This window comes from Parasteatoda tepidariorum, chromosome 2 (genome assembly GCF_043381705.1).
Source record: "Parasteatoda tepidariorum isolate YZ-2023 chromosome 2, CAS_Ptep_4.0, whole genome shotgun sequence".
Classification (NCBI taxonomy): domain Eukaryota; kingdom Metazoa; phylum Arthropoda; class Arachnida; order Araneae; family Theridiidae; genus Parasteatoda; species Parasteatoda tepidariorum.
This window is the reverse complement of record NC_092205.1, coordinates 82,082,972-82,100,597: the sequence shown is the minus strand read 5'-3', so window position 1 is coordinate 82,100,597 and position 17,626 is coordinate 82,082,972. Positions and strand designations below refer to the sequence as shown.

The 17,626-nt window shown below is 29.0% G+C and overlaps 2 protein-coding genes across 2 annotated transcripts in view; one reads left to right on the top strand and one right to left on the bottom strand.

The window, feature by feature from the left end:
* Positions 1–17,626, bottom strand: part of LOC107449664 (blastula protease 10) — a 124,262-nt gene that overhangs the window by 47,015 nt on the left and 59,621 nt on the right. The gene's annotated exons all lie outside the window — the stretch shown is intronic.
* On the top strand, positions 861–17,277 carry LOC107438092 (blastula protease 10). The gene is made up of 11 exons (XM_071178045.1): positions 861–929; positions 4,430–4,483; positions 5,667–5,835; positions 8,571–8,697; positions 9,347–9,416; positions 10,145–10,339; positions 10,966–11,098; positions 12,620–12,763; positions 13,954–14,054; positions 15,502–15,644; positions 17,067–17,277. The coding sequence occupies exons 1-11, from the start codon at positions 861–863 to the stop codon at positions 17,191–17,193; spliced, it is 1,332 nt and encodes a 443-aa protein (XP_071034146.1). The 3' UTR covers positions 17,194–17,277.

Genomic DNA, 17,626 nt, shown 5'->3' with positions numbered 1-17,626 from the left:
TGTTCAAAAGCACACAAATAAATAGTTCATAATAGAGAATCGCTCACAGCAGCTTTCCTAAGCAATTTTAATTCTGATGATGTGCCATAATTCCACTAGAAGTTTGTCGTAGCATTCATGCCACTCCCTGCTGCATATCGTGTTTTTAAACTTGTACATTTCGACAAAATAATAGACTAAAAATGCCATTTTGAAAAATTGTAGCCTTAAGAGCAAAACTATTTTCATATGTGAAATTATCACAGATCAATTAGGTAACAAAAAAACTTTTCCCCAGTGTTATTTAGGCGATGATTTCGGATTACTAATATTACCAGTTTAACGCGTATTTAAGTGAGTCTATTTTTGTGAGACACAGATTAATTGATACTAAATACATCGCGAAACGTAAATTCAAATGTATAAAATGAAATTATTATGTGTGCAACAAACATAACTTTTTAAACCTGCTTTTATCAGATCGTGGATGAAATCACTATAACCAAAACTACTATTCATAGATACTTAATTAAATAAATTTCAAACGTTAAAATACTGCAACAAAGCACTTTACTCCATTTGCATCAATTTGAATTATATTTTGGTTAAATGTTTCAAAAGTATGTTTCAGATTTCTAAGTGACTTCTATGATGATTGGTCAAAGAGTGAAAACTTTCTGTTCATCTCATAAATATTAATTTGCTCTTCGTTATCTTCAGTTTCTACAAGTATATTTAAAGGCAAAGCATTCCCGCAAAAGCCCAATCTAGGCCGAGGGGGTTTGTGGAGGTTGAGATACCACAATTCCGTGACCAACGGCATGATAGTGGCGTTGTGATCAGCATTACCTAACGACCACCTGTACTTCCCAAACGAGCTGATGCTGAGTGGGCTTAAAGCAGCCACTAGTTATAGAAACCCAGTCCTTCACAAGGACAGTGAAGTGCCTGTAATTACTGAGAAATCATTAAGCTGTATTAATATCAGTGTTATGTAGCTGGCGGTATCGTTAATTATATTCAGTGTTATAGGCTGCGTCTAAGACTTAAAATAGAAAAACTCTATATTTTTTTTATTTCTCCAAGAACAGTGGCCTAAAAGTTCAGACCAAACAAAAGTTAATTCTTTGTAAAATCAAAAGTTGGAATCAAAAGTGAATCCTTTGTAAAAAATAATTGCCGAATGGAAAGGTGTGAATAGAAATCGGTCCAGCCAACCTTATAAAAAAACTTACGCGAAAAAAGTTTTAAATTTTTTTAATTTAGTAGTTTCAAGCAAATCCAGCTGTAATTATTTTTAATTATCACTCTTCATTCAGATTTGGATCGATAGACACCAGCTTGTCAGTGATGTAAAGGGGACTGCTGTACAATGCTGATCACATGGCTACCATCAAGCGAAAGCAAAATAGTAAGGCCTTAATGACAAAATAATAACACCTTAACCTTCACAACTTCCACATGGCCAATAATGTTCTGTTCTAAGAAGCTTAACTTTTCCTGTACTGTCATGACTTATACAAGAAATAAACTGGTCAATTCTACCAATTACGCGTGTTTAAACACCGACCGGATTGTATGGTGGACAGAGAGCAGACCTCAAGTCAGAGAGGTCCTGGATTCGTATCTCGGATAAAGCATGGACGTTCGTTCCTTCTCTTCCATGTACTATCCGTCTTTCTTACTGCGAGAAGAGCGTTGGCCCATCTAACATAGTGCCCCTGATAGATTATCCAACAAATCTGCCCTTCTGATACCGGAATGACAAAAGTCAATATCCGGGTGGGCATCAGGGAAAAAACAGGTGTTAAAACAAACTGGGCTTAATCAGAAGACCCTCAAAGCCTATCTAAAAATATGTAACACTTAAAATAATCCTATTAAAAGATCATATTGCGACAACAGTGTTTACGAAACAACAAGTCTCAAAAACTTCTAACTGTGGAAATCGCGTAAAACAATTACGATTTGATGAAAGGTCTTTTGTTAGAAACTTTTAAGAAATTGCTTTACAATTGAGCTTAAACTACTCATAGATATTTAATTCAATGCAGAAAAGTTTATTGATCCTCAAAAAAACAAATAAGGAGGAAATAAAGACATATTCGTAATTAACCACGCCCTTCTTATTAGTATAATTAATTGCTGCAGTTTTTACATCACATTTATCACACTTCTTCCGGCAATGTTGATAATTTTGGGATTTATTTGACAACATTTTTCAAGTTGACTGTTTCCGCCTTAGTAAGAGTGACAGTCTCGTCAAAAAATATATGGGTAGTTCAGTCTCCGATAAGAAATCACCTTATCATCACCCCCACTCTGGTAGTAAGGAGGGAAAAATTATAAATATGTTCGCCTCAGCCCCTATACCGAAAGCTTTATAAATTCGGCAACCTTGACGAAATCTTGAAGAACAGTTGATTGAATACTTCATGCCAGGTGTTTGTTCGTTAAATGTAAAAATAAGAAAATTTTTCTCAAAGACGTAATAATATTTTCTAAGAGAAAAGATGATCATGAACTGGTTTCTCTTGATAGTATTGATGGATAATACTTTTATGGTAAAAATGATTTCATTAATCAGTTTCACTGCCTTTTTTTTTCTTAAATTGTGTTTATTTGAATTTAAAAATAAAAATATCCGCAAAGATGGAGACTTTTTGAAAGAAAAATTAACCAATTTGCTACCTCGATTTGAATAAAATAATTTACAGGCAGTGCCTTTGTGAATGCCATTATAAATTAGTTAAGGAATTACATTATTCATGTTAGCTGCAACTACTGCACCTTTAATTAATTTTAAAAAAATCCTTCATGTCTGCAGCCTTAATTTTTGATGGCAGTTCGTTATTTTTCTACGGTATAAATACTACGCAATTTTTACGGTATGGATATTACGTTTTTAAGTTTAAAGTTCTTTAATAAAAATGACCAAAAACAGATGGAGGCTTTTTAACAGAAAAACTAGCCAATTTTTTAGCATGATTTGAGTGTAATAATTTATAGTTATTGTAAATTAGTAAAGGAGTTACATTGAAGTTAGCTGCAACTAAAGTACCTTTTATTAATTTAAAAAATTTTATTTTGAGTACTATATTAATCCTATTTTATTCTATTTTATATTAATCCTATTTTATTCAATGTTTGATGGCACTTCAAAATATTTTTAATGAAATTTTTACAGTATAAATATTACGTTTTAAATTTACAGCTCTTCAATAAAAATTACCAAAACCAAAGCTTTGATTTAAATATATCTAAAAAGAAAATTATCGGTGAAAGACTATTATATAAAAAGAAAGCATCGCAGAAAAACTATATCAAAACTTTATTTTTAAACATTGCTTAAAACTAAAAATATTTCCACTAAAACTTTGAAATCAACTACTGTTCTGAGAAATAAGTTCTCTTCTACTAATCGACTTATTAAGCTGACATTATGGCAAATTAGGCAGATTAACCCAAAAAAAAAAAAAATTACAGTTTTAAGAAATAAATTTGTCATGATATGAGAAACTACATCGTGTTTGCTGATTGCAAACTGTTAATAGTTAAATTGCAGATTAACACAAAGCAACAGAAAAATATGGCATGGTAATGAACTACCCAAAACCCTTGGCGATAGCAGTTGTAAAAATATATTATAAATGCAAACATGTTTAACTATGACAAAGAACTAAAAGTAAAAAATCCCCACAATACCTATGGACTACATAGATACACGAAAATAAAAGGTATATTAAACACAAAAAATTTTCATGCCTTAAGTCTTATTTACGATAATCATATTTTATATTTCATTATAATCCTAGTTCATTGCTTTAATTTTCTCTAAGCCTATTAAGCACATCAGAGAAAAATTTACTACGTAGACTGTAATATTTTGCCACAAGTGATGCTTTTTTTTTCTTCATTTATTTTCTTATAACAGTCATTGAATAGCCGACCCAATTCTTAATTTACGACTACTAATGTTCACCTCCGTAATCTTTTAATTTTGAACACAATCCTGGACTTTTTTATGAAACTAACCCACATTTTCGTTACATGGAGGGGAAAACCACAAAAACCTCTAACGATTAGCCTCACTGCAAGTAGACTCTCACCCAAGATCCGTGTACCACTGAGGGTAGTTTACGTCACCACTGTGGTCGGTACAAGCCGGGTTCGGAATTCGGATTAACCAGGCATCGCTGGAATTAGAATCATGATCACCTCACTGGTTGGCGAGAGCTCTATCCCCTGAACTACCACGGCTAATGTTCTCAATAATAGCAATCGAAAACTCTGATGTTTTATTCTCTTAAAAATTTTAAAATGTATCCTCCTTTTTTCAATTACGTGCCTTGAATTAAATTAAATTGTTTACGAATAAACAATACAGCATTCTTATTCCGCTATATGTTGTAAGATGTAAACTGCTTACACAGTAAATTTCGCTTTTCAGATCACGTACGCTTCAAATTTGGAAGATGATTTCAAGGAACTTGATGATGAAAAAGTAAGTTAAAAACACATTTAGCTTGCTATTTTTCGAAAAAAGAATACTTTCTCAGGAAAAAAAATCAAACAGTAAGATTTTAAAAGTTTTCTCTTGGCAAATTTTTATTTTTTCCTAAGTTTGTATTACTTAACAAGTGAATAATAATTTTGGGGGCATAGTTACGTGTTTTTATTTTTGAATAAAATATTTCTTTTTAAAATGCTTGAAAAAAATGGATAAAATAAATTAAGACCAATTTTTCCTTGCGGAAATTTTTATTAAGAGTTTAAACTATTTTTTCCATCCCGAAATATCTTAGAATTGATTTATCTCAACATGAAAACATTTTAATGCAGTTAAATGATATCTTTGTAAGTTTTATAAAATTTGAAACAACTAATCAAGCGTTAATTTTCTGTTTTTTCTTCAAAGTTTAAATTCTGAAAAATATCATCGAAATCTCAATTTTTCGTGAATTTGTTGCGTGATCATATTTAAAAATTTTTAAAAATATATTGAATGCTTATAGTATATCGACATTGAGAAAAAAGAACCGCAATCGAAACTACCGGAATACGGCGAAATTTACTGCGTACATGAGAACTCCAAAAAGACGGTAATTCTTACCGCCGCGCATTGGTAATGATTATGGTTAAATTAACCATTAAATATAGTATTATAATATGTAATAAAATATAGTAAATGTGCTAAATTTAGTATTTTTATCGTAATTTCTTAAAACATTGCGTATAAACCATTTAATCGGTTAAATTCATTTTTCAGTTTTGTATTTTTTACCGGATGCGTGATAGTAAGAACTATAATTTTGAAATCCAGTATTTCTGGTTAATAAGCGGAAAAGCTAACAAATGAATGGTTTATAATTACCAAATATTTAAATTTTATTACTAGAATTACGTTTTTGCTTTCAGAAATGTATTACAATATTGTGAGATAATTTTACCAGAATTTTTTTTTGAGCGTTTAGATTGCTTACATTGAATTTAAGCAATTGTTCCAATTTTATGCGTTTAAAATACTAATATTACAAAGCAGATATAAAACGTAATATTTACGCATAAACAGTTAATGTTATAAAATATTAAAATATTATTTCTTCTATATATTTACTTTTGCTTAGCTCTTTAAATGGAATTCAAAGCTTTTTATTTAAAATGGTTCACAAATTTTCATTTATTAGCTTTTAATGAGTCTTCTTGCGCGCTCAAAGACTGATAAAGGTCAAAATCTTATGGAGGGAGACATCGTTCAAGACACTCCAATAACTTATGAGAAAAACACAATGAAAGCTTTACCACATAAAGGAGGACTTTGGTTGGATAAAATCATACCGTATACCTTTCATAAAAGTGAGCTACATTATTATTATTATTATTATATTACTTTTATATACTGAAAAAATTAAGGTACAAAGTATCGGCACTCATGGTGCAGGCATTTTTATATTTTATCCATTGTTGAACAGAAACTAAAAACTTAACCGCTTCATTCTCGCTCCCGTGAAAATGACGGCGTGAGGTTTCACCCTTTATTTCTCGCTCCCGTGATATTCCCAGGCTGGAGTGTTCAGTAGTAACTCGCCAATAAGAATAAAACTAATTCATTTTTTTGCGCAGAAAACATTTTATTTCTCATTTTACACACCAGATGGCAGTACCAAATTATTTTTAAGTAGATAGTTGGTTTATTTTAAACTAGATGTCAGCGCTAATCAAATACGTATATAATATACGTGTATTAAAAAAATAGTCACTTTTATGACCATTCTCTTGAAAATTAACCGATCGTTAAGGGGTTAAAATATTCTTTAAAGTTTCTACCCCGAGATGCTAGAAAAATAATATTAATTTTAATCAAAGTAATACTCCTGAAATAAAAACAAAACAGAAGAGTATTAGTTTCAAATTAAAAAATAAAAGGGTTATCTTGGAGTAAAAGATAGATATTTTATTAATTATTAACAAGAACATTGTTGGCGATTACGGTGAATTATTTTATGATATAGTTATTGTGTATTGTGATATTTTACAGCAATAATTATTGTAAAATCACTGAACCACTTAAAATAATTAATGTTACTGTAAAATCAACGGTATAGTATTTTACGGTAAAAATGGATTTTACGGATGATTATCTCAGAGGGCAAGTATTTTTTATTGGTATGGATTCAGAATTTTTTGCAGTGTAGCTGGATTTTGATGAACTTAAAATCTGCAAAAATGCATTAAAATATGTGGTAAAATTCATCCTTAAGAAATTAAAAAAATCCCATAAATTATAACCTGGCACGTATCATTTTCTTTTTCTAAAATTTTTATTAACATATAATGGTACTAAACCATGTATATTAAAAAATTGAGTTAAAATTTTCATTGAAATTTAGAACTAATGTTAAATAGCAGAAATACCAATAGACAATTATCTTTTGTAATCTAATTGTTTAATTGTTAATTGACGAAATAATAATTTCATCAGCTGACACAAATATTTTTCTTCCTACGATGTCGCTAATTTTGTTCAGAGTCTTGACTTAATAATCAATGTCGAATTTTAAAAAAGTCGTGACTTTAAAAGTTTTAAAGTTATCGATTTCTCTGGAACTATTCGACCAATTTCATTCATATTTTGCATTTCGCCATGAAAATTGCATTCTTTAAAATTAATTTTATTCCTTGCAATTCATAATTTTTCGAATATTATTAAATGAAGGGATAGAAGATAACAAATATTTACTAAAAGTTAGTTTTTGCTTAGAAATAATCTTTGGATAAGCGAATTTTATAATTGTGTGCAAAAACTTTTTCAATTCGCTTAAAAAGTTGATATGGTAATCTAAGCAAAGAGTAAATTTAACATTAAAGGATCCAAACTTTGGACAGCTCTTCTAACCATAGCATTGTGGGACCATATTACCCAGATGTAAGCTACCCCCTATATTTTGAGAATCAGAAATCCGAATCCGTCTAAAAAACTTTTTATTTCTTTGTAGAAAGTACTTTTTTGTGTCTGATTTTTTAACTTCAAATATCGTCTGCCCTAATTAATTGCCATATTTCTGGTCAAACCCATAAGACATTGAGACTGAGTCCAACAACGTGAAGATCCGATTATTAGGATTAAAAGTTATTTAGGGTGTTCCGTTTTTTATTTAGCGCACTACAGTTGTTGCAGTGTGGTAGACAACAGTAAATCAAAATCTTTGTTTCACATAGTTTAAAAAATAAAATTGCTTTATAAGTGGAGTGGGCATTTTAACCGAAATCATAAGCAAATCATAAAAATCATGAAAAATCATGAAAAAATAAAAAGAAATAATAAATAAATTCCCAAAAATCTTTCAAAATACCTAACAATAAAAAAAATGTCTCCAAAACCTAAAAAAAATTTTTGAAAATGCCTTATGAGGGATATTAAAGTATATTAAAGTTTCGCAGATTTAATTTTTAAACTAAACTATGAGCTTTCATTGCGATTGTTTTCACTCAATTTTATTTTCAAAATACTGTTGGTAAAAATACTATACAATTAAAGAATAATGTACGTTTATAAAGTTATACGAAAGAGAGGCATTCTACAAATAGACTTTTTCAAACTTTCCGATCAGCAAAACTGCGAAACATGCATAATATGCTAGGTGTTTCGCAAAAACTGCTCTTAGTATATATTTTAAAATTTTTGTAAAAGTTTGAAACATGTGCATTAGAGGTGGCAAACCAATATTAAAGCAGAAAAGTAAAAACCTGTTTGATTGTCGGATAAAACTTGCGGTTATGACAATCATCTTACATCTTCTCTCTATTTCCTCCGGCAATCAAAGAGGTTTCGATGTTTTCAGTTCCGCCTTCATCACTATTGATTCATTAGATTTCAACTGAGTTTATCTTTCAATTTTATTATTAATTTTCCACCCCTAATATGCATACATTTTTGACTTGATGTTTTAAAAGGATTCGAAAAATGACACGTACTTGCAGAATACCCTGTATTATACGTATTACATAACTGTTCTCCTTATATATTTTCTGCCTATATATATATATATTACAACGCTAGTTATCTAACATACTTCTGATTGTATTTCCAGCTGTAAATAAAAGTACTGGGGATGTAATTCTATCTGCCATGTCAGAATGGGAAAAGAAAACTTGCATACACTTTGTTCGACGAACAAATGAAAAACAACATCTTCGTTTTCGAACAGATAGTGCTGGGTAAGTTTTTTCTAAAAAAAAATATTACTATCCTGTTAATTCATTCCAGTGATTTCTGGCAGCAGATAAAAAATAGGATTTGTCTGGCAAAAATCTGGAAAAATGCAGAATTTATAATCTAAAAACCTAATTTAATTTTTAAAATCTTATTTATTCTAATCTTATTATACTTATTTATATCAAAATCTTACTTATATTTCAGAAATGCTTTTTACCACTCAAAAACATTATCTAATTTTAGTACGTTATCAATGATCAATATAAAATGATCAAGTTTTTCCCTTATAGTTTTGTTTAAGCTCTAGTTTCATTTTCAATAACTAGATGGCAGCATGAAATTTTCTGTGACAAAAAAGTATGAAGAATTTTTGGAATGTTAATAAAATATTCCAGAACGTGAATGGAAAGACTTGATTGCAAAAAATGGATTGTTCTACAATTCAGAAATTTTCCTAGAATCAAGAGAATTTTTTAAATATTATTGTTCATTTCAAATATATTCCTTTTTAATTTTGAGATTATTTGTGACCTACAGATAGGGAGATAGAAGTGGGGAAAAAAGACGAAAAAATATACTTTTGTGTATTTGGTATTTCAAAATTTAATATTTAAGTGTAAAATATTTTACATATATGCCATTTATTTCTAGGTGTTACACATTTGTGGGTAAAAAATACATGGATGGTCAAGATGTCAATTTGGGACCCGGTTGCGAACATGTAAGTAAATACTATTCTTTTCAGTTATCACGGATAAGATTAAGTCATTTAATGTAAATGTTAGTTCTTGAGAAAAAATAAAATTTAAAAAAAAAACAGATAATCATTTGTTTTTACATACATCAGTATAAAATGTAAGTTTTTAAAAGTTTTTCTTAAATACATTTAGCATTTTTCATTAAAATCTTTTGTAATATTTTTTTTTCGTTGCTTGGAAACATTTTCCAATGTTATAATTAGGCAAATTTAATAAAAGAAGTTTTTAGTGACATTTTTGGCGAATTTAGTAATATTAGTTTAATAATAAATGGGAGGAAAATGTTTAAGAGCATCTTGTCTCATTAAAAACTGTATTAATTAATGACAATCTTTTTTAAAAACTATTTTCAATCCATACAACAGATAGTAACAGGTTTTTGAACACTATAACATTTTCCTTCTTCTCCTACCCTATTTTACTTAGTGAAAATAAATTTGTAGAAATTCCCGAATCACAAAATTATTTTTTGTCAGTGACTTTCACCAAATTATATGACGCATATCAATAAATTCATAACAATAAACCAATAAATCAATAATAATAAATCAATAAATCAATAATAATAAATCCCTAAATCAATAATAATAAATCAATCATAAATCACTAAATCAAAAATAATAAATCAATAAATTATTCAATAATTACGTTACATTCTTTTTAAAAATTCTTTTCACTTTGCTTATATTAGCTTCAAATAGCGATGCATGAAATTGGACATTCCTTGGGATTCTACCACGAGCATTCTAGAAAAGATCGCAGCACAGTGCTAAGGATATTATGGCAAAACATCGAAAATGGAATGGCAAGTCAGTTTAGACCAGGAAATGATGCACCTAGAGGTGTACCGTACGATGTCACATCTATCATGCACTACAACCCAATGGTAACATTTTTACAAATACGAACAAATAGCATATTGTTTTTAATTGCTATATTTTTAATTGTCTTTAGCATCATATTAAGCTAAAAAAAACTATTATAAATATCTTATTTATTTAATGTCAATTGCTTACATACACTGAAAAAATTCAGGTAATAAAAAAAATAGATGTGTATTGTTAAGAGATATGTATCTTCAACAAAAAATAGAAGACAGAGTATTCTAGTAATAAACGCCAATCTTTCCAGTAACTGAAGAATTTATTTCATAATTTTTTTGTTCGTTTAAGTAATGCTTTATCAAGAAATCTGGTTTTTAAAATTATAGCTCTAATAACCCAAACATTTAATTAAAAAAAATAATATTGAAAAATAAATAGTAAATTTGGAAGAGAGTATGATATTTTTATAAGAATTTTTTTCTACATGTCGCAATTATTCATTGCTCGTCCTTTTATTTTAATGGACAATAATCTTATTTTAATGGTCAATATCATGTTGCTTTAAAAATTTGTTCAAAATTATACATATAGAATGAGTAAAACATAATAAGTAAAATATAATAAAAATTATTTTTGTCTAGTGAATAAACAAAAAGTGTATTTCCCTTTATTTCCTTTATTCTGGCAGTCTTTCAGCAAGAAGTTATTTGAAAAAAATACAATGGTGACTTTGGAGCCAAAACTTCAAACTCTCATTGGTAGAAATCGAGGTATCACCTTTAGGGACGCAAAACTGGCGAATATGATCTATTCTTGTGATGGTAAATATCAAACTTACAGTTAAAAAAGAGTTAATTTTCTCTTCTATATAAATAATTCTAAAAAGAATTTCCTTATTATTATTAATGGTTTATTCCTTTCTCTGAATTTTATTGATAATTTTTTTATATAATTATGTTCCTTGAATTGTGAATTACACCATTAGTTTGATAGGAACGGAAAACACTGAAAAGTGTAATTTGTGTGAAGATTAAATTTTGTGCTGGACTATAACAAAGTATTTGTAATTGTACTTTTCAATATGTATTTTACAGGTTAGTCTATCGTTATGAAGCAGCTTTATAAAGAGTGATTGGTCAAAATGTGGAGTTGATAATTTTCAGCAATTTACTTTATATATTGTGCTCAATAACAGTTTTCCTGTCGTTAAACTTCTGAAGTTTGTTTCTCTTATTTTATCAACAAATTTGTTGATTGTTTGATTGTATTTATTGACTTAATCCTTTCATATATTGAAAAATAAATAAATGACACTAGATTAATTTTCTCAATTGTAATAACATTTAAAACCATTTGATTCTTAGCATTAAAATTCGTTTAGTATTAATGATTGATTCTATAAACTAATGTGTTGATTGATTGATAATAGTAACTTGATTTTTAGAGAGCGAAAAATGAATTGATAACATTATGTTAGTTTAAACGTACAAAAACATTGTTTTTCCAGAAAATATCTTATTTTCATTTTATCGAGTGGCTTGGTAATAGCAATGTGCAGATAAGTAATGTGCAGATCACCTATAAAATTTGAGAAATAAAACAATTTTTTTCGACACTTTAGTGGAGTACCCTAATTTAGTGGAATACCATAGAACAAAAGAGTAATAATTTTCTTTTGTTTTCTGTTGCATGAGATTATTTTAACAGATCTTAGGTACTTTCGTGTGGCTGATTTTAAATCTGCAATCGGCATCTCCTTCCAAGCTACAGTTCTTTAAATGACACTTTTTATCCATTTTTTGTCGAAATGTTCAAAATAAAAAACGTTATATGCAACAGGGGGTGACATAAATGTTGCAACAAACTCTTAGGGGAGTTGGAGCACTTCATCGGGACTTAAATTGCATAGGAACCGATTCCAGGAAATGTCGTCATACACCGCTAGGGGTGCTTGTCGCATCATGAATTTTTTCTTAGTGTACATCTGATCACGTCATAATAAAGAAGCGCATGCATCCGCGTACGATGTCATTTCCAAACATGGTTTTCTATACAATTTTAATCCTGATGATAGGCCCTAACTCTCCTAAAAGAGTGTCGTAACATTTGAATAACTCTGTTATATATAACGCTTTTAAAATTGTACGTTATGACAAAATATAGACTAAAAATGTCATTTTAAAAAAATCTGTAGCCTTAGGTGCAAAACAAATTTCAAATTTAAGAATTCCAACACTCGAATTAGGAAAGATCAAGTATTTGTATTGATGCAATCAGTAGAACAACTACTTTATTAACTTTGCTTATCAAAGAAAAATAAAATGTTTCATATTGCTTAACAGATGGTTGCCCAAATAAGAGAACACTGGTGTGTGAAAATGAAGGTTATTTGTCACCTTACCAAGAAGATTTGAAACCATGTCATTGTGTATGTCCTCCCAATACCAAAGGATCCAGATGTGAGACTTTAGTCGGTGACTATTACGGTAAATTTCTTAATTCATTTTATTATAAGTAACTAAAAACACTTGGTCCATCTGACTTCTTTTAATATTGAAGATTTCAAATCTATGTCTCCAGCAATGTCTTATGACAGTATGGATGAATTTTGGAGCTTGAAGTTCATGTCTCATGGGAAATTTTAAGTAACGTAATACGTTAAATGTTAAAATGTGAATGAATTGTCACTAGTGAATTATGAGCTGCGCTTTATTGAGCAAAATGAAATTTAATCCTGATAATGGCTTATTATATTGTTTAATCTTTACTTTCTACTCGGAGAAACAAATCTAGTAAAACTATCGTACTGTATGGTGATGACATGTCTATTTATTAAAAAAGAGAACAACGACAACAACAAAAAAGAAAACAATTATTTACAACATAATTTTAATTAAAATACTACATAATTTTGGTTATGGAAACTAAAATATAACTAAACTCAGCTGCGCGACAGCCCACAGAGGGCCAAGGCCTACTGCGCCCATCTCAGTTTTCTTGACGTTTGGGCTCTGGGTTGCAACAGCAGATGCTCCGGTTAGGTGGTCAGCAGAACACGAAACCCCCAGTGTTTAGTTTCCACGCATGCTTGGTACTCATTTATCGACCCACCGAAGGCCAGAGGATCGAACCAGGGATCTGTGGCACGACAGCGCGAAACGCTACCGCTCAGCCACCGGGCGTCGGAAAGTATTAAAAAGCCGGGAAAGTATAGAAAGCCTAAGCAGGACATCTCAATGTGTGAGAACTAAATGCTCAATGCATAAGCACGAAATATCAATGTGCGAGAGCTCAGTGCTCAATGCATGCACGTAAGATCTCAATGTGTAAGAACTAAATGCTCATTGCATAAGCATGAGTTCTCAATGTGAAAGAGCTCGGTGTTTACTCTCACAACAACTGATTCTTCATTATAACGCCTGACACAATGTTTATGATATACGTATATTTCAGAAATGTTGTTCGCATTTTAATAATGAGTGTCAAAATCTGAACATTTAACACATTATACAACGTTTCAGAAACTTTATTTTCAATGTTTAGTACTTAAAGAAATGTTATCTAATTTTTTTTAATTTAGTGATAAAGGCTCTACGTTGGTATTAAACATATAACCATAGCCATGAAAGCTTAATCTTTACAATAATATTTTGAACATTTTATAAACTTTTTACAGGATCTATTTCTTGTGGTGGGGATATTTCTCAAGAAAAGATAATAGAAACACCTGGTTATCCTCAAAGAATTCCGAACGACAGTTGCGCTTGGCAGATTAAGGTAAACAGGTTAATTTAAATTTTAATAAATTGTCCCTCACACATAAAAATTTATCGTTTCCTAAGACGTGAATACAATTGAAATTTCTACTAATCTGTAAATCACTATAACGAGAAAATTTATTGTGTTTAGATTTTAGTATAAGAAATAATATGAATATTATAAAGACGATATTATTAAATCAAGGATACTAATAAAGATATGATTATTACATATTTCTAACAATTTCTTCGAGTAGTTTTAAGCAAAATTTTACAACTTAGTACGTAAAGTTTTAAATCTTAATTGTTAACTAGACAATTATAATAATTTAGAAAATAAAGAATGAAGCACACATCCAAAAATAAAAAGACAGAAAGTCATTCTAAATCACCAACTTCTTTCTTGCATCAAATACAAGTGTTTTCAGTTTTATATTATCGCCATCAAAATAAACATGAATATTCTACACTGTAAAAAATTTCGGATCAAACTACGGTGTTAAGTACCGGAACTCATCAACTTGGGTGCATCATCCGTAAAATCCATTTTCCGTAAAATTCTATTACAGTTAAAAAAAGTTATCCGTAAGAACAGTTATCCGTAAAATCTATTTTTACTAAAAAATAATATACCTCAATTTTTACAGTAATATTTATTTAATAGAAGAAATTCAGTGATTTTATAGTAATTATTACCATAAAAATTACGATATATCATATTTTTCGTTCCAAACATGTTCTGGTAAAAGTGGATTTTACGGGAAAAAGTACCAGCACCCTAATTTCTAGCATTTTTTACCATAATTTGATCCGGAATATTTTACACTGCATGTCCCGCAGCATCAATGGTGCTTGTCATATTTGTTTAATTTAAATTTTTCCAAATAATAAGCAATATCTGCAAAAATACAGAGTATAAATAAGGGGCCGTTCAAAAAGTACGTACATCCCGAAGGGGGGGGGAGGGGATTTGCTATTATGTACGGTTTTGTACGATGGGGAGGGGGGGAGGTATTATACAAAGTACGTACTTTATAAACATACACCAAATTTAAATTTGACTTTATCCTACACACTCCTTAAGTAAATATTTAATTTTATTTAAAACATAATTATTTTAATTTTTATGAAAAAGGGGGGTAGACTAATAAAATGTACGTACTCAAAGGGGGGGGAGTAAGACCTTATGTACGGTAATGTACGAAGGGGGGGAGGGGTTTAAAATTTCTCCATTTTTGTGTACGTACTTTTTGAACGGCCCCTAATGTGTTTTATAATATACAAATAATACCTCATAAAGTATATCGCCATATTTTTCATGCAGTTATATTTATGTTAATAGTGAATAAAATATTTATCTTTTTCTCCAAGACAATACTTTTACTTTATAATTTAAAACTAAATTTCTTGTCTGTTTTATTTTTATTTCTAAGAAAATACTGTAAATTATTAATATAATTTTTCAGGCACCTCAAGGCAACAAAGTTGAAGTTACTTTTGAAGATTTTAGCTTTCGTTCAAGAATGGATAAACCGGGCAATAAATACAACGGTTATTGTGTTTTTGAACATGTGGAAATTCGAACATCAAATATGGAAGAAGGAGAATTGTAAGAAAAAAAATCACCATGGAAATTTATATGATAGTTATAAGACTAAAAAATATTTTTATGTTAAGCTCATTTACAGCGTTAATCTCAGCGTAATATAAATTTAAAAATAACCAGTCGTAATATGAGTCCAAACATAACATTCATTTATAATATTTTTTCAAATTTATAATTATAACATTTTTAATAATTATACTTATTGCTTTTCATAGTGCTGTTTTCTGATTTTTGTTTTACAAGTTTAAATAGTATGATTCGCTTTACAAGAAAATAATATGATTACAACTACTAAAATATAATAAAATTTGACGTGTTCGGGCTTATGTCCATGTAGAAAGAAACTATTATTTATGTAAATTTTAATAATAATAATGCTATAATTATTAATTAATTAAATTTTAATAATAATAATATTATAATTAAAAACAGTTTTAAAATTTTCAAGCGAATAGAAATATTGATTTTATGTTATAAACTGAATTACACAAACCTTCATTAACTCACATGAAAAATCATTCTGATGCAAATGTAAGCATAAAATTTGTAATTTTACATAAGGTACATTAAAAAAAAATAGTTACATACTTTAAATACACTTACAAACCAATTTAAATAATACCATTACTATCAGTGCTATTTGTACCAACATATTTTTACATTTTAGTAAAAATGCTTAAACTACAAATATATATATATCAACAAGTTGTAAGATATATGGTAAAAATAATCTGATAAAATTTCTGCACTGTAGGGTAATGATATTTCTTTTAAAAAATACTGGTTCTAAAAACCAAAATATACGGTATTTAAACCACATGTTTGGTAATTTTTCCATTCATATGGTAATAGTTTACCGAAAACTTTGACTTTCAAAATTGTAGTTCTTATTACAACACATTTAGTAAAAAGTACAAAACTAATATAATAAATTTTATCGAATAAATGGTTTTTATGCCATGCTCTAAGGTATCATGATTTACCAAAGCTGAGTTATCATGATTTACCACGAGCTACCAAATTTTACCACATTTGCCAAATTTTTATATAAAATTCTATTTTATCATTAATTTTACCAAGAAAATCTAAAAATCGCTTCGGTATAAATTATAAAACTATTTTGTGTTCCAATAAAGCCCGAAACACGTTAAATTTTATTATATTCTGGTAGTTTTAATCATATTATTTTCTCAGTGTATATGCATTTTTTTAAAAAAAATTTTTAAAATAAAATAAATGTAGTTGCAGAAATATGTTGTTTAAAAAATTGAAAATATTAAACATATCAAAAACGACGAAACTTATTTCAAAAATCACTTAATCTAAAATGTTCCAAAAAATAAAATTCAACATATTATTGAGAGTCAATTTTAATCAGACTTAGTTATGTTTCTCTTAAAATAATAATCTTTGTTTTACTTTCAGTTTCTGTGGGGAGGATATTCCAAAAATGTCAAAAATGATTTCAACATCGAATACGTTTCTCATTCTCATTAAAGCTGACAGCAAAGGACAAGGTCGAGGACTAAAAGCTTCTGTAAAATTTGTGTGAAGGCACTATATTTCTTAGATGTGTCTGCACCTGTATTTAAATGATTTTTACAAAGCCATGCAATAAAATTTTTATTTTGTGTAACCGTATTTTTTCATTTAAATTTTTTCTCAGCGATTGGAAAAAAAACAATGTCAATATATATAAATGTTAATACAGAGAATATTCAACTCGCTTTACTAATCCCGATAAAGTTTAATACAGTAATAGTCTTTAGAATAGAATATTTTTGTGAACGGAATTCTGTCTATTTCATTGTGATTAGGAAAATATGCGTTTTTAAAAATCACGTTGTCACGGAATTACCGCCAAGATAGAGAAAAATTATATACCTGTCAGTGTGAGTATGCAGTGTTCCAAAGCAAGTTTATATTAATAATTGTTTAATATATGTGCATTCAACAAATTGGTTTCCATGTGATTGAAATAAGAA

What these genes read in the sequence shown, in the direction of transcription:
- LOC107438092 (XM_071178045.1), top strand. Translation starts at nt 861, where the DNA reads ATGCTGAGTGGGCTTAAAGCAGCCACTAGTTATAGAAACCCAGTCCTT. An exon ending in AGGAACTTGATGATGAAAAA is followed by an intron (nt 4,484 to 5,666) that starts GTAAGTTAAAAA and finishes TTCATTTATTAG; the next exon opens with CTTTTAATGAGTCTTCTTGC. An exon ending in GTTGCGCTTGGCAGATTAAG is followed by an intron (nt 14,055 to 15,501) that starts GTAAACAGGTTA and finishes ATAATTTTTCAG; the next exon opens with GCACCTCAAGGCAACAAAGT.